The sequence below is a fragment of the Notolepis coatsorum genome, assembly GCF_963971535.1.
Source record: "Notolepis coatsorum genome assembly, chromosome: 10".
Taxonomy (NCBI): domain Eukaryota; kingdom Metazoa; phylum Chordata; class Actinopteri; order Aulopiformes; family Paralepididae; genus Notolepis; species Notolepis coatsorum.
In genome coordinates, this window is record NC_140174.1 from 55,766,245 (window position 1) to 55,784,761 (window position 18,517).

At 44.0% G+C, this 18,517-nt stretch overlaps 1 protein-coding gene across 1 annotated transcript in view; it reads left to right on the plus strand.

Annotated features, from left to right (window-relative positions):
• The window catches only part of tbkbp1 (TBK1 binding protein 1), a gene marked incomplete at both ends in the record, with an annotated part of 144,461 nt that overhangs the window by 69,866 nt on the left and 56,078 nt on the right, over positions 1 to 18,517 (plus strand). The window contains 2 exons of the mRNA XM_084322468.1: positions 1,722 to 1,927; positions 3,009 to 3,073. Of these exons, the coding sequence (XP_084178594.1) occupies positions 1,722 to 1,927; positions 3,009 to 3,073 (271 nt within the window). The remainder of the gene's footprint in view (positions 1 to 1,721; positions 1,928 to 3,008; positions 3,074 to 18,517) is intronic.

The following is an 18,517-nucleotide window of genomic DNA, read 5'->3' on the forward strand; positions in this document are numbered from 1 at the left end:
GCGCCGGTTCGGAGAGCGCATCTGGCGCGGGGTCTGGAGTGGTGCGCGTCTGCTTGGAGAACGCGCCGGTTCGGAGAGCGCATCTGGCGCGGGGTCTGGAGTGGTGCGCGTCTGCTTGGAGAACGCGCCGGTTCGGAGAGCGCATTCGGCGCAGGGTCTGGAGTGGTGCGCGTCTGCTTGGAGAACGCGCCGGTTCGGAGAGCGCATCTGGCGCGGGGTCTGGAGTGGTGCGTGTCTGCTTGGAGAACGCGCCGGTTCGGAGAGCGCATCTGGCGCGGGGTCTGGAGTGGTGCGCGTCTGCTTGGAGAACACGCCGGTTCGGAGAGCGCATCTGGCGCGGGGTCTGGAGTGGAACACTGGAATACCTCCCGTAGAGAATTAGAGAGCGCAGTACTGTGTCCCACTCCAGGCAAACGGCGACAGGTGGCGAAGGCTTGCACCTCGTCTCACGCCGGAGATGGAACAGCATACAGACAGATAGGGAATCTCCCGTAGGAGCTTACAGATAGAGAATCTCCCGTAGGAATTTGCAGAACGACCCGACGAGGACTGGGGGGAGATCGAGGTATTTAAAGCCCACTGGAGCGCTAATTAGAACACACATCAGGTGCGTGATGGTAATTGATACTTGACTAGAAGTGTGTGTTCGGCACGGACCAATCAAACACATAATGACAGGTAGTCCAAGGGTGTGGGCTGCTGAAGAGCAGACGAGAGTAAACGAACGCGAGGGTGGGGGCTGGTGAGGTGAGGAGACAGGGGATTAAGGTCCAGGGAACAGGAATTAAAGGTCCAGGGAAGAGGCGAACCTCACATGATGTCTCTTCAGCTTGCTGGGCTTCAGGCTCGAGTTTGCCAACTTTTCTCCACAAATCACAGACTCAGGTCGTTTGTCTGGTCCCTCAGTGAAGCCCATGGTGATGTAATTTTCACGATTGCTGTAGGTCCTAACTTTTTTTGCAGATGAGCTGCCGTCATCTCCTTTTCGTTTGTCACACATTTTCACCTCTGGCGGCTGACTGCAGACGAGCCGAGAAAGTTAACTAGCGTGCTAGGCTAGCTACAGAAAGTGATACAGTCAACTGATTCGCGTTTTAGCGGCTACCCGTTAGCCTACTGTTAACGTTCAAAAATCATGTCTAGATGTTTATTTATTTATCAGTGACAGTCTATGCACAGGTACTATGCATCTAAACCTGTGTGTGTGCGTGTGTATGTGTGTGTGTGTGTGTGTGTGTGTGTGTGTGTGTGTGTGTGTGTGTGTGCATATATATATACAGTAGTCTGTGTGTCTGTCTGTCTGTTTGTGCAATGCGCGCATGAGTGTGTGTGCGTGTGTGTGTGTGTGCAATGTGTGCATTTATGTGTGTGTGTCTTTGTGTATGTACTGTATGTGTGTGTGAGATAGAGATAGAGACTGCTGAGGTATCACATTGTCACACATGCCTGAGGCTGTGTGAGTCTCAGTGTCTGAATCACACAGTGTTCCAGAGCAAAGTGGCCCTTCTGTTGTTCCCTCATACTGAACTATATAATAACAGTTCACTCAGCATGGATAATGGGCCAATTAGGTCAACAGTGTTGTGTTCTCTCTCTCTCTCTCTCTCTCTCTCTCTCTCTCTCTCTCTCTCTCTCTCTCTCTCTCTCTCTCTCTCTCTCTCTCTCTCTCTCTCTCTCTCTCTCTCTCTCTCTCTCTCTCTCTCTCTCTCTCTCTCTCTCAGTGCTAGACTGTCCTGCACTGACCCTGCAGAGCTCCCGTAGCCTGGATGCTCTCTCGGACCTGAAGCTGCAGCGTTTGGAGGCGGAGCTAGAGGGGGCGCGGCACGAGGCCCAGGGGGCGTGTCATCGGGAGGAGGAGCTGAAGGCGGAGTGTGAGAGGCTGAAGGACGAGATGACAGAACAGCTACAGAACAGCCAGAGACAGAGGGTCAGTGTTGGAGAGTCACCTGTGGAGAAACTCACATAAGCATATGTTATGTTAAATGTGGGAATATAGCTATTTTGCACATTTCCCAGGGTATTGTGCACATTCACATGTCAGATCAGTAAATGTGAGATTGTTGAGGCTCTCCTGGTGTGGCTACGCGTTTCTGGTTGGCATTTATGCTGCGAAGCTATTTTCTTTTACTTGCATTCAAACATCAGTGGACACTGGACATTTGAACAGCGCTCAGCCACCGCCACACACATGTACACACATACACAGTCAGACAGAGAATAGTGAGCTGCTGTGTGTGTGTGTGTGTGTGTGTGTGTGTGTGTGTGTGTGTGTGTGTGTGTGTGTGTGTGTGTGTGTGTGTGTGTGTGTGTGTGTGTGTGTGTGCGTATCCGTGTGTGGATCTGTGTGTGTGTGTGTGTGTGTGTGTGTGTGTGTGTGTGTGTGTGTGTGTGTGTCTGTGTGTGTGTGTGTGTGTGTGCGCGTGTGTGTGCGTGTGTGTGTCTGGGACTGTGTGACAGCACTAGTGAATGTACAGAGCCCAGCCGCCCACACGCACACACACGCACACACACACACACACACACACACACACACACACACACACACACACACACACACACACACACACACACACACACACACACACACACACACACACACACACACACACACAGAGACACACACACACAGAGACACACACACACACAGAGACACACACACACACAGAGACACACACACACACACACACACACACACACACACACACACACACACACACACACACACACACAAAACCATCTATCAATATTCGACATCACTACTACACACAAATGCACATACATCACTACTACTCACAAATTCACATACTGTACATGCACACAGACATAACCCTAACACACACACACACATACCATAATATCCATAGCTACCTGGGATCTGTATTTCAGCCTACCCCAAGTGCTGGGTGAGACATTCTAACACGCCGACTCCGTAGGCTCTCCATCATATTCTGTCCAATATCCTCACAGCACCTGCGTGCTAATCTAATTTCACGCTCTACTTCCAACAGGAAATGACTTCTTCTTCATGCGAGCAGTGTGATGTGGAGTGGATTAAGAAGGTCGGAGATGAACAGTAAGTGAAGAACCACTAACCACTGGGAGAGAGTGTAGAGGGAAGGAAAGGAAAGGAAAGGAAGGGAGCGAGGGAGGAAGCTAGGAAGGGTTATGTAATATTTGCAAATCATTCTTGCCGTCTTTTTTTCTTTTTCTTCACCCTCCGGTTCGGACAGATAAGTGTAGTTTTGCGACACAGGACGACACAATAGGTTCCAGAGAGATTAAAGCGAAGGCACCGCCCACATTGAGAATTCCTATGTTATTCCAACACAGTCTAATCAGAATACGTACATCAAGAAAAAAGGTACATAATCTACGTTTTGTTATAGTCATAAGTAATATATTTATGTGTGTTAACTTGTATAAGTCTTATATTTACATTTCGTATCGGCAAAAGTCCAAAACAAACCGCAACCGGGAGTGAAAGCAACAATGATTGTGGTCGCGGGTGAGTGCTCTCACCACTAAGACTAAGACACCCTGATACAAACCTACTAGCAATACTATGATGATGGTTCATTTTAACATTTAATGGTTATGGTTAAGATATAAGATTAGGGTTAAGGTTAAGTTAGGGTTTGGGCGAGGCTGTCAGATAAGTATCTTTAGGTAAAGGTACTTGCCTCACATGCGCCCCGGGTTTGTTCCCCAGCAGAGGAGCTTAAATGTTTTCTGAAAAAGTTTAAATGTTTTGAATATATAATATATATACTTATTTGTAATACATACACATTGTACATTTTCATAAAGACGTCAACATATTACTTGTGGCTATAACATAACATACAATGTACTAATAGGTTGATTAGTACTTTATTTACATATTTTAAGTGAGATTGGGCTGGTTATTCCCATGACCTAGGAAAGTCAGTACACAACAGTCAATATTTATGATGATGAGCTACCCTCTCCTAAGGTAGTAGAATAGAAGTAGTAGTCCATCAGGAAGGCGGGAGACATGACACTCACATAAATATTTATTTTTAACAAACCATGATGTTTCATCGTATGGAGGTCAGCGTGACTGAAATGTCATGTTTGTTTTTAATAATAGAGTTTGTCGCCTCCTTCCCGATCACCTCTCCAGAAACCAGAAACCGGAGAAGTAAGACTCAGAATTGTGATCATCAGGTATAATAGTCTGGAGCTGCTCCATTGACGATGAACGATTTGTGGACCCACAGATTCAAGATTCAAGAGGTTTATTTGTCACATACATACCAGGGCATACAGTGAAATGCGGGTGGCCATGACCGCTTTGATTGTGCAATAATACTAAATAATAAAATAGACATAATAAACAGGTAATAAAATAGACATAAAATAGACATGATAAAATAGACATGTTAAAGTCCTGAGATAATGCAATACAATGTTAGCTACGAATTAAGGCACTGGGTCCTATGTACACTACTATACAATACAATTTTTACTCTATATCCTTATGCTATACTTGCTATTTCTAAACTATACTACAAGAACCACAACAGTTCTTGTATAGAACTTTATTATCAGACCTTTATTTTCCTCATTCCTTTAAAGTGTCCTTTCCATTGTGTTTAAAGTGACCGTTTGTGTGTGAGTGAATGCAGAATGTTTGTTTGACTTTTTATACCCAAATGAGCTTCATTCTTTAGCAGTGCTCTCAGTTGTGGAGCAGAGAATTTACCCGTATACACAGAACATTCCCCTGGGTGCTCTCAATGTCACCTAGAGTAGACCATCTTTCCCAATGAATAGTCTACGGAGCAGCTTCAGACTTCATACCTGATGACAACTCAAATTTTGTGCTGCATTCGTTTATGGTCGGAGATGGGATGTTGGAAGTGGGAAATGCGTCGTCTCAGACCTACGTGCGTTCGAGCAACAGAGTAAGAAAAACACAATGGGCCTCATTCAACAATACTCTCTTATTATTTTTCTTATATTCTTGCTTACCTGTCTGTTAAGAGAACAATAAGAAAAGCAACCGCCACATTCATCAAGCCGTTCTTAACGTCCAAATCTGCCCTTACCCAGGTATGTTGCATGATGAATCCCACTCATTCTTAAATTCAAATTCGCATTCGCGCTAAATACATTTGCATACAGACACGCCCGCCATCTCCTTATAAGGCGAATGAGGCGTGTGTAAAACAGCCGAGTTTCGGCATCTGATCGCTGTCTGATCCATTCAACAGGAAGCGATTTGCGACTGATCTCAAAATGACACACACACAAACACACACACACACACGTCTCACGACTCGCGACTCAGTGCATGTGTGTGTGTGTTCCTGTTGGTCACTCATCATCGCATGTGGGTGTGTGTTAATCTGATGACAAATAAAGACTTATACTTGTACTTATACGTATACGTACTGTATAGTGCGAAATAAAAATCGTCCCAGCAAAGTAGGCTGTCTTTTTTTTTGTCTACTTTTTCTCCCCATTTTTCTATTTTTCTCCCTTCCCCAATTTCGTATTGTCCAATTCTACCCTCCCCTGTCTCGAGCGTTGTTAGGCCATGCGTCCCACAAGCCGGCTGCAATGTGGACGAAGCCTTGCATCACGTGTCCCCTCCGGTACACGAGGAGGCAGCCGTTGCATCTTTTCACCTGCACCGCGCGATCTCTCAGCGGCGAGGGTCTGCGTGGGAGGGACACGCCGCCCCCGTCGCTTCCTGATTCTACTGTGCAGGCGCGCCACCAACCGACCTGTAGGAGTCGCTGTCCACAACGTCCGATCCCCACCCACCAGCTTCCCACCCCCTAATACTGCCAATTGTATTAGTATGAACAAACGCCGAGAGATGGGCTCGAACCCAGCATCTCCTGCATTGGTGGCGAGCGCCTTGCCCACTGCGCCACCTAGCCGCCCTCAAAGTAGGCGTTGTCAATACTGAATGAACGACTACGCACTTGTCAAGAACCAATCGTGCAGTAGGTTGGCAAATACTGGATCTGTCAGCTGTCATCTCTCTCTCTGAAATGTCCCTGTGGCTAAAACCCCAAATGTGCTCAGAATTTGTAGGAGCAGAGAAGAGAAGAGAAGAGATGTTGTAAATATGCGTTCTGTGCGTACGCCTGGGCAGCCAGCATCTAACTGTTCTGTGCAGAACGCACGCAATAAGTTATAATGATAATAATAATAATAATAATAATAATAATAATAATAATAATAATAATAATAATAATAATAATAATAATAATAATAATAATAATAATAATAATAATAATAATAATAATAATTATTGAAAAGTTCTGGGTTTATAAAGTCGTATTTGGGGGCAATTGACCAATGGTTTGCTTTCAACTAGGGATGTTCGATATTGGCTTTTTTACCGATACCGATATACCGATATTGTCCAACTCTTAATTTCCGATACCGATATCAACCAATATCAACCGCCGATACCGATATATGCAGGGTCCCCCCCCCCCCCCCCCCAAATTTTTTATAATTTCAGGTAATTAACATTACATATCTCTTGTCGTGGAATTAACACAACATTATGCATACTTTTGACAATAAATAAGATCAGAATTAGTTCTTACTTGCTTGCCTGGGTAAATAAAGGTAAAAAAAAAAAAAAAAACATTTGGAAATTACCGGTATCGGTTTAAATTTTAAATCCTTCTTTTAAACCGATACCGATAATTTCCGATATCACATTTGAATGCCAATATCGGCCGATAATATCGGACATCCCTACTTTCAACCCATGAACTCCTTCCTCTCACCTTTTATATATATTTTGTATTGTTGTTATGGTTTGTAACCGACCTCAAACGCAACGGCACAGACAGGAAGGTCAGAGTTAGCCAAAAGCTAGGGCGTATTTATTCACAGAGTCACAAGATGGATGAGGTACAGTAATCAAACAAACGGGGATCTGGCATGTGACGATGTAGCGGCTCTGCAGATACTCCCAGTAGATAGTGGTGAGGAATTGGCATGTGACGTTGTAGCGGCTCTGCAGATACTCCCAGCTTTCACTCACGGTGGAAAACGGAGAGAGAGAGAAATCAGAAACAGCCCAACGAACACACAGAGGCAGAGAGGTGACAGAGTCCAGTATTAATCCCAAGTGACTTGATCTTCGGTGTACCACACACAAGTTAGCTGAGTCCAGTGAAAAACAACACGGTATTCTTCAGTGTTATTCTAACACACAAATTAGCTGAGTCCAGTACAAAACAAAAACGGTATTTCTTCAGTGTTCACCAAACACACAAAAAACTGATAATCCAAAAGGAACTGTTTCCAAAAACTCACCAGAGCGCAACGCGTAAAGCGGGCAGATAACGAGGCGCAGTTCCAAACGGGGAACCAGGTTCTCCACAGCGGTTCTCCACAAAAAGGTCCTGGAGAGAAAGAAGACAGCGGAACAGCGACAGGGAAAGGCAGGTATATGCAGTTGTATTCCAGAACAGTAGTACTCAAAACGACCCGGCCTCGAATGACAGAAGGTCAGAGTATATGAAGCCTCTGGGGCGCTGATTAGAACACACATCAGGTGCGTGATGGTAATTGATACTTGACTTAGAAGTGTGCGTTTGGCAACGGACCAATCATCACAGAATCCTCACAGTACCTTAAAGGAACGGAGCGTGTGGCGGGGAACGGACCAATCATCACAGTACCTTAAGAAGCCTGTGGCGGGGAAAGAACCAATCCTCACAATTGTATTGTATTGTTTGTTTTGTAAAGTGTCTTTGAGCATTAGGAAAAGCGCCATATAAATCGTATGTATTATTATTATGAATGGTAGGCTTTTTTAAATGTTTCTCATCTGGGTAAGAGTTTCTTATCTGAGTAAGAGTGCTCCTGACCACTCTTAGAATTTGATCTTGCCTGAGAGAAAAGCAACAATAAGAAAACATTGGTGAATCCCAGTTAAGAACAAAATAAGAGGAAATGCTAGTTAAGAACAAAATCTGTTCTTATATCGCTTCATGAATGAGGCCCAATGTTCACGCTAAACTTTTTTTGGCAACTTTTTCTTACAATTCGTCTCGCATGAACTAAAACTGACAAAGTCAGAATTTCCAACCTCCATGTTATAATCAAATGTAGCATTAGTGCTCTAGTTCTTGGATTTAAATACCTCTTGATAATTATATGGAAATATATTTTTCTATCGATCTTGATTTAAAACCTTCTTGTATTGATTGTATTACTACAAAAAAGAATGACTGAGATGCCAATTTGCACAGGACTAATATTATCAGATGACCTCTGTGTTTGCTAAAACATGGTCTGTAATTTGCGCTGGAATTTTTACTCCAGGTAATACTAGTCCAGTTATTACTAATGACTAGAGGTCCAGGTAATACTAGTCCAGTTATTACTATTGACTAGAGGTCCCTGTAATACTAGTCCAGTTATTACTATTGATCAGAGGTCAGGTAATACTAGTCCAGTTATTACTATTGACTAGAGGTCTCCAGGTAATACTAGTCCAGTTATTACTAATGACTAGAGGTCCCAGGTAATACTAGTCCAGTTATTACTATTGACTAGAGGTCCAGGTAATACTAGTCCAGTTATTACTAATAATCAGAGGTCCCAGGTAATACTAGAGGTCCAGGTAATACTAGTCCAGTTATTACTAAGGACCAGAGGTCCAGGTAATACTAGTCCAGTTATTACTAATGACCAGATGTCCAGATAATACTAGTCCAGTTATTACTAATGACCAGAGGCCCCCAGGTAATACTAGTCCAGTGGATTGTCATGATGTAGAGAGCAGGGCTGGTCAGCAGGTCATCAGAGCAGTCAGTGAGCATTCACTGTGGTATGGGAGGAGTTTTAGTAGCCAAGACCTAACACTTCTGAGATAAGATAGGATATTCCTTTATTTATCCCATTGGGGAAATTTGGACATCATAGCAGCAAAATATGAGAAAATTAAACAGTATAAACAAAGGTGCAGATGAGGGTCTGTATGCCTTATCAGTCATAATACACATTAATATACGTTAATATATGTTAATAGCTGCATCTGTACAGGTATTCACTATATAAACTATAATATTGTTGACCATTAACCGTTTACTATAACAGTACAGTATAATACAATGTACATTGCAGCCTACAATACAATGTATAATAACATTGTTGTTCGTATATGCCTCTTTCTCGCAGGTGTTTAGAAGTAGGATTGTGTGTATGTTTGTGTGTGTGTGACTACTGTACATAGGCCAAAAGAAAATTGATGAGAAGTAACTTGAACAGTAGGGGGCAGTGTAAGCACAGCTTTAAGTTTGCTTGGCTTCCTAGCAATCTCTTTTGTGTTCTTTTACAAGTTTTTCTCAATTGCTTTGGTGCATTTCTCTGATCAGAATTAAAGTTCTCATAACTGTTAGTTCAACCTCCACAACATTTTGTCATTTGTGCACATCATAGTAGCAGTTTCTCATTCCTCCGAACAAATTGCAAATGCTTTTGGACATGCATCAATTGCTTTCATACAATTCTCTGCTGTTTTATAACATTATCATTTGCTTATGTCATGTCAGTCAAAATTAACTATACTTATGACTGCTGAATAGTCATTCCCTATAAAACTAATAGTCCTCATTTCATTGATTGAGTCATTACATACAAAAATGTTGAACTAGTTGTCAAAATCTATCAATCACGGCCTCACAATGGCTGAGGCTGGTCAAAGGGTGCAGCCAAATGTTGAGAGAACCACTGTAAATTAAATTACTGTATTCAAACATTTTGTCGGGAGAGCAGGTGTGTATACTGGACAGTAATTCAGCACTAAACAATCTGCACTGCACTACTGCCATTGTGTCATACATGAAGCTTGCAGTGGGACAAGAACTTGTCACTTTTTACATTTTACATTTAGACAGCTTTACTGCAGCACAGATTTACTGTATTGTAGTGTACAGTAGTGTTACAGTAAATATTTGCCATATTTACAGTATGGTACTGTACTGCATTATTTTACAAGTGGGAAGCACTGTTATTGTACACTACAGTAATATGGGTTACTGTAAAGCAGTATATCTCATGTTTGCTGTACATTACTGTAATTTTACTCTGCACCACATAGGATTGCAAGACAACCTCGCAGAGTTGGAAGAGGGCCCTTTTTTACTCCGCAACAAGAGGAATTGTGATTGCAAACAATGCCATAAGGTTGACAGAGATACAAAGCGCTGTTATAGAGGATGACAATATCTTTGGGAATATTGAATCCGTTTCAATCGCTACAATTGACAGAGTGCTCAGTGTAAATTAAATGTGCATGAAACAATTGTAGTACAATTGACAAATGAGTAGCCATTGGAACAGAGTGAAGGAGATCCGCCACCAGTATGCACAAGTAAAACATTTATGTGTTCTATGCATATACTCTAATGTTCAGTGCTGTAAACTGGTTACTTTGTGTAGTGCCATGCAGTACACTTACATGCCAGTTCATACTGTACAATATGTTGTCCAAAATGCATTATGTTACACAGGAAAAGTTTATAATTTTTATCTCTCTCTCTTCTGGGATAAAGCGTGTACCAGGGAACCGCTGCACACATTATACGTTGATGAGGCGGGTTTCAATCTGGCAAAAGGTAGACCGTGTGGAAGAAATCCCATTGGACAGAGAGCAACCATTGATGTCCCAGACCAACAAGGAGGGAATATTACAATGTGTACAGTGTGTACAGTAATGTGTAACTGTAGATTTCAAATGGCTGTGCAAATAGTGTATAGTGCTGTCTTGAGCATTTTCAGGTAGTGTCACCAATATCTGACTTTTTTGCATTGGAAAACACTTACAGAGTGATCTGTCATAATGAAAACATGACAAAGCCATTTGACTATCTTGTTCATAAACAATGGTGTCAGGACTTTTCATTTTGATGACACTGACACTTTCATTGACATGAATACTTGCTTTTGAGGAATGAACTATCCATTTTGAGCAAGTGACACGCTTCTGCAGGTTATCAACTAGGTTTTGCAGTTTGTACTAATTGTTTTGAGAAATGCACTAACAGTTATGAGAACTTTAATTCTGATCAGAGAAATGCACCAAAGCAATTGAGAAAAACTGTATTGTCTGATATCTTCCCATTCACATGTATTTCCACCATTCCTTCATACGTGACAGCAGGGTGCAATTAGTTCCTTAACAGCAAGCAGGGTGACAAGCAACATTTTCCTCCACATTTCCCCTGAAATCTCCCAGTTACCGAGCGGGACTCGTTCACTGCCTCCAAACCATCACCAGGATTCTGAGCCTCTTGCCTGCCCGAGTTCTAAGTACACCAGTCTGCCTTGGGCTTTATCTGTCACCTAAACCATATTTTATGAATAAAAGTAGTTTTCTCAATCATTCGATAACATAGTATATAACTATATTTTATATATTGTATATATTGAGGACCCCCTTGAAAACGAGATGGTTCATCTCAAGGGAAATAGGCTACTAAGAATTATATACATGTTGGCACTAAGCTTCAATCATTTATCTGGAAAATTATAAATCTTAAAAATATAGGATTTATAGTAAAAGTGACAAAGTTTAGAATGTTTACAAGGCAGGCTGTGAGCTGTCTTCTGGGATGTAAATGCAGTAAATGAGTTTGGTTTATAACTTGGAGGAGAGGGATACCCCCCCACCCACACACACCTTAAATTGCTCCCAGGTGCGACCTGGTTGCTTGGCGGAACTCACAATGTTGTGGGAGATCGATTCCATTTTTTTATCCAGTCATAAATTGCTTATTGTGGAATATTAATGTCACAAGTATCACTTTTTAAGTTTCAGATGTCATTTGATTTGTTATAACCATTTTTAGTGCACTCTCTCTGAGCATAGCAATGTCACCAGTATGTTTAGGGGGTTTGGCCTTCTGTTCTCCTGTTGAAAGGAGATGTCAAGTTAGTATTATAATATGAAGCTTTCGAACAAATTCATGAGCCCAGTATGATCGTTTGCTATGGGAAATTAACGGTGGCTAACTGTGCTAGCAGGTGATAAATACATTGTCACCGTTGCTGTGGATGTTTTTGAACCACTCAAATGAACTAAATTGTAGCAAACTAGTTTCATTAGATAGCTGATATCCTTTACAACTACTGCCACCTGACTGATGGGCCAATCAGTGTATCCCCTGTATATTATGCAATATTTCAAAGGAAGTAGATTGGATATCTGATTTTGTTGATATCCAGGGGGATAGCATTTTGGGTAATTTTATGTCAACACACCTTCTGTTAAAAACATTTTACAAGATTGCAAAACAAGATTTTCATAGTACTGAATCTTAAACTCGTATTTGGTGTGCCACATCTCACGTGAGATATCATTTCGAGAACAGAACATTCCAACGATGATCTAAGTTAGTTAGTAATAGTTAGTAATTAGTTAGTAATACTGTAGCTATAATAATAACTACCGGTCATGGGAACCTGTGGAGTATATATATATACTGTAGAATTATATCCAAAAATGACACCTGAAAGAGTTCATGTTGCATGTTATCTCACCCTCCACTGTAGGCTAATCTAATAAAAATAAGAAAACAGAAAATGCCATGTCAATTTCCCCCATGTTGCACAGCACCGCTATAGTGAAACCTTACAGGTGGGGAGCAGTGACTCCTACGCGGTGAAACCACTGTTTCCGTGGAGGCAGAAGTGAAAGTAAACAGGAGAGGGCTGCCTTGCGGTGAAAGCCCACAGCTTTTTCCAGGCCTCTGCCACCTCTTGATTTGACTAATTTACCCCACACACACACACACACATACACACATTCACTATGGCGCGACCCCGGTCAGTCGCCTTTGGTTTAGCTCCGCGACGATTGTGCACATTTTTAGCTATTATGTTTGTTTTTTCTACTTTTTTTATTAAAACATCACTGGCGGGTATGTCATACAACCGCCAGACACTTATGGACCTAAACTCCGGACTCAAAGAGGAGTTTGGAGACACTTTATGCCCAGAATGGCTAACAGAAATCAAGCTGGAGAACGGCAACAAAGGAAACGGCAGAAAGAGGCATAGAGGAAGACGAGGAGGTATCAGGCTTAGATTAAAAAGATCTGCTTACCGTCCAGCAATTCCATCCATCTTTCTGGCGAATGCACGTTCGTTGGAGGGAAGGATGGACGACTTGAGAGCGAGGGTCCGATTCCAACGGGAGATGAGAGACGTTAACATCATGTGTTTCACGGAGACATGGCTCAAGCCAGCGACGCCGGACAACAGCGTCTCTCCATCGGACAACTTCACCGTCCTGAGAGCAGATCGCACGGCAGCCTCTGGGAAGAGCATCGGAGGTGGGGTCTGCATCCTCACGAACAATCTCTGGGTTAATCCCAAAGAAGTACATGTCCTCTCAAGTTCATGCTCCCCAGATATGGAACATCTCTCAATCCTGTGCCGTCCGTTCCACCTACCCCGTGAGTTTACCGCGGTCATCATGTCCGTCGTATATATCCCCCCACAGGCAAATACTGGCAAAGCGCTGGTGGAATTACACGACCACCTCAACAGACAACAGATCAAGCATCCGGAAGCCGCGATGATAGTGGCTGGTGATTTCAACCAGGCGAATCTGAAGAAAGTGATGCCGTCCTTTTTTCAGCACATCGCCTGCTCCACGAGGGGGAGGAACACACTCGACCATTGTTACACCCCGTTCAGAGCCGGCTACAAAGCTGTAGCGGCTCCGCCATTGATGGGTGCTGCAAGCGCGAGCGATCACGACTCCATTTTTTTAATCCCTGCATACAAACAAAGATCACGTGACGCCGTCGTGTCACGTGAGACAAAAAAGTGGTCTGACGAATCAGAGTACACGCTCCAGGATGCGCTCGAAGACACGGACTGGGACATGTTTAAAGGAAGCGGCAGTGACGTCAGCGAGTACGCTGATACCGTGGTGAGCTACATAACAACAGTAGCTGACGGTATTGTCCTCACGAAAAGGGTGCAGGTTTTCCCAAACCAGAAACCTTGGGTGGACAGCACTATTAGAGCAGCCCTGAACTCTCGCACCACGGCTTATAACCTGGGCAGAGAGTCAGGAAATATGGAAGAGTACAAGGCTTCAGTCTACACTCTGCGCAAGGCTGTTAAACTTGCTAAGAGGACATATGCTGATAAACTGGAGACACAAATGGCACAAAACGACACAAGAGGCTTGTGGCGGGGACTGAAGACAATAACTGACTACAAAGTCAGCACCCCCTCAATGGGGAGCGACGACGCCTCTCTCGCGGACAAACTCAACTCCTTCAACGCTCGGTTCGGTGTAGACAGTGTCGCCGCTAGCCCTCTGGCTAGTGACGTCACTGGCGCACCGGCTGTTGTGGAGGGGGGGGGGGGCAACCACGGGGGGCGGGGGCGCTCTCTCGTTGTCGGAACACAGTGTGAGAAGAGCATTTATGCAGGTGAACACCAGGAAGGCTGCTGGCCCAGATGGTATAACAGGACGCATACTTAAGTCCTGTGCCAACCAGCTTGCCCTGGTGTTCACCGCCATATTTAACCAATCCCTGGCGGAGTCAGTGGTCCCTGCCTGCTTCAAGATGTCCACCATCATCCCTGTACCGAAGAAACCCTCCCCAACATGTCCAAATGACTACAGACCGGTGGCACTCACCTCTGTGGTCATGAAATGTTTCGAGAGGCTGGTCAAGGACCACATTTGTGCCTCCCTCCCCAGTGATATGGACCCTATGCAATTTGCATACAGGACAAACAGGGCCACTGACGACGCGGTCTCCCAGGTACTGCACAGCACTCTCTCCCACCTTGACCGTCAGAAGGGGGGCTATGTGAGACTGTTGTTCATTGACTACAGCTCAGCGTTCAACACCATAGTCCCCACCAGACTGGTGGACAAGCTGATCGAGCTAGGTCTGAGCTCCGCCCTGAGCGCCTGGGGCCCTGAGCGCCTGGGTACTGGACTTTCTGAGTGAAAGATCCCAGGCGGTCAGGGTGGGGGGTCAGACCTCCAACACCATCACCCTGAGCATCGGGTCCCCCCAGGGCTGTGTTCTAAGCCCCCTGCTGTACTCACTCTACACACACGATTGTGTGGCCAAGTTCAGCTCCAACTCCATAGTGAAGTTCGCAGACGACACGGTGGTGGTGGGGCTGATCTCGGACAACGACGAGAAGGCCTACCGGGAGGAGGTTGAGGTACTGGAACGCTGGTGCCAGGACAACAGCCTGCTCCTGAACATTGGTAAAACCAAGGAGCTGATCGTGGATTATAGGAGAGGACAGCAGGAGACACACACACCACTGATGATTAACGAGGCTACCGTGGACAGGGTGAGCAGCTTTAAGTACCTGGGGGTCCACATCTCAGAGGATCTGACATGGTCAACACACATAGACACAGTAGTAAAGAAAGCGAAGCAGCGCCTCTACCACCTGAGACAGTTAAGGAAGTTCAGAGTATCGGCGAAGATACTCCAGTCCTTCTACTCAGGAGCTGTATCTTGACCGGAAACATCACTGCCTGGTATGGAAACAGCACGGCACAGGACAAGAAGGCCCTACAGAGAGTGGTGTGCTCAGCCGAGCGTACCACGGGTATTGCGCTACCTCCCCTGCAGGTTCTATACAACAAGAGGTGCAAATCCAGAGCCTGCAGAATAATGAAAGACCCCCACCACCCCAATAACAGCCTGTTCCAGCTGCTGAGGTCAGGCAGATGCCTGCGAACCCCAGCTACTAGGACGGAGAGGCTTAGGCTCAGCTTCTTCCCCCAGGCCATCAGAGCCTTGAACAATGAACATTGAGTGCCACAGAAACTGAACTATCCACACACAAGCACACACAAGCACACACACGACACACACGCTGTGCACGCTCACACACTAGCAGCCACGTTAACACTTTAACACGAGCGGGCACACACTCATGCCGCACACACGCACACTTATGGCCAAGAGGAAAGGCCACTTTAAATTAGTATAACAATAGGAACAGTGTATTGCACTACTAAAGCTACCTAGCATGTCCTATATGCTCTGTAAATACTATGTACAGATACCGAGATGTCACACCATGTTACCTGTCACCTGTTTATTGCACAATGTTGTTTTTTATTGGATTCTATTATATGTTGTACCACTGTATTTTTATTGGATTCTATTATATGTTGTACCACTGTATTGCACATCGTCGCGGGCAAGGCCACCCGCATTTCATTGTATACTTGTATGCCGTGACAATTAAAACTCTTGACTTGACTTGACTTGACTTGACACACACACACACACACACACACACACACACACACACACACACACACACACACACACACACACACACACACTTTTGCGCTGTTTTTTTCCTTCTGAATAACCCTTTTCTTGTAATCGGTGTCATTTAGTGTAAACTGCACAGATTGATGTGGAAAAGGTACTTGTGTCTTGAAGAGTGCCAACCTGCACTCTAGTAGCGAATAAGGTTGTGTTGTGATGAAAAGTAGGTATTGATTTTGATCATATGCAAAGCATCTCATTCAAAATCGAACCGCCACTAGAGTAAGAATAGATGGTTGATAAAACACTTTAGTTTAAATTATCTGTAAAAAAAGGAGAAAAAAAGAATGGGTTGACATTTATTTTGTATTATTGTATCTTCTTGTTTCTGTACTTCTTTCCTCAATGACTGCTCCCTGCGTGTGGTTTATATACAGTATGAGGCAGTGAAGTCCCCCTGACTTATTACAGCACCACTAATACTTACCATAGGCCTGCATTTGACCCCCTGAGCTGGGATTAACTCCAGGCTGCCCTCTGCGACTACAAGGAGACACGCACACTATATCAGCCTGCCTGCACCTTCCCCTGCTGTGTCAAAACTCTAACTCTACATGAAAGTATAGGCTTTTGAAAAAGGTGAAAATTGTTTGGGTGTTAGCACGCCTCTCTGTTCTGCACTGAAAGTGGTTTGTGGACAGCAGGGTAAATGGCTATAACATAATGTACATTATGTACCTTTTTTCCTGTGGTTGGATTAGTACTTTATTTACGTTTATGATGAGACCTTGTTGTCCACAAGCACTGTTTGTCACCACTTGTCCCTATGAGATCCAAGACAGGGGAAAACAGTAGTAAGCCAATAATAGAGTTGTAGTAATAAACTAGTGTAGGCCTATACAGTAGGGGTGGGAATCACCTGGGACCGCCTGATTTGATTGTGATAATAAAATTATCCTGATGCATCATGATTTTTTATTCTAAACCATTCAATATGCCTACATTGTGATACATATATTTTTTTCTTTTTTTACACCAGTTCACATCATAATACCTGTTACGAAGGATCAGATTAAACCGAATATATATATTTATTGATTGATATATATTGCATAATATTTGTATATCGTCTGATATCCCTTGTGTATTCTTTGTACATATACACGGAATATCCCTTTACCTAGTACAGACCATAATACTTCGTTCTCCTATTGGAAGCGACCCCCCTAGGCGCCACAGCCATACCCCCAATGCCGAGTTCAAAGTCACCGCTAAGACATGTCTGTACATGCCCGGCTTTGCCCAGGAATACGAGACAGAAATGAGGTTGGCACTAGATTATTCACCGTACGTATAAATACGTCGCAGGTGGATACAGCAGTAGTCTTGTCTTATCCTAATACGTTCGTTCAACGTATCGTTCGTTCCTTACTAGAAAAGCCTTCATCACGAGTCAACGACCAAGTGAAGTGAGCAACCGTGCGTCTAAATAGAGCACTTATAACCGCGTGCGAATAGGATAGTAAAGTGTCAGAGCTTAGTGGAATAACGTCAAGTTCGACCTAGTTAATGTGAAGTACCGCGCACCGGAGAATCTACACCGGTGAATGCAGAGCCCCTTTCCAGCTGGATTATTATTATATTGCTTTGGTCCTGTTGGAGCGGAGGAGAATCGTCTACACCCCACTACTCTGTGGGATTTACCCGTGAGGAACATCATTCGAGCCCGTCTCTTGGAGAGGCTGGCTGGCTTTCACCTATGCTGCACGCATACTTGGATTACAGCTGCTGCTTTTCGTCTGCCGATCAAGGGAGTAATACCGCCTCCCATAGCAGGAGCTTATTGAGTCCCCGTTGATCCAGACTTTGCATTCGAACATTTCCTCCCCCTGCTGGCTTACGACCGGTGGGAACCCCCTACCAGTATCTCCCGCTGCCTCCCCAGAGTACCATAGATATAATTCCTAAGATTCAGGTTGTATTATTATCTCCTGCGTAATATGAGAATGGACATACGTTATTGATTTGCCTACGCACATTCCTTTGCCTTATAAGCGCATCCAAAGTAAAGTATATTATGTACTATCATTGCTGCTAATAAATACTTAAACCCAGTTTTGTGTGGAACCGAGTCATTGTGGGAAGTGTTCATCATAAGATACCTGTGTACTGTATGGCCAGTAGTAATGTACATAAGACGGTAGTGGTTTAATGATACCATACTTATT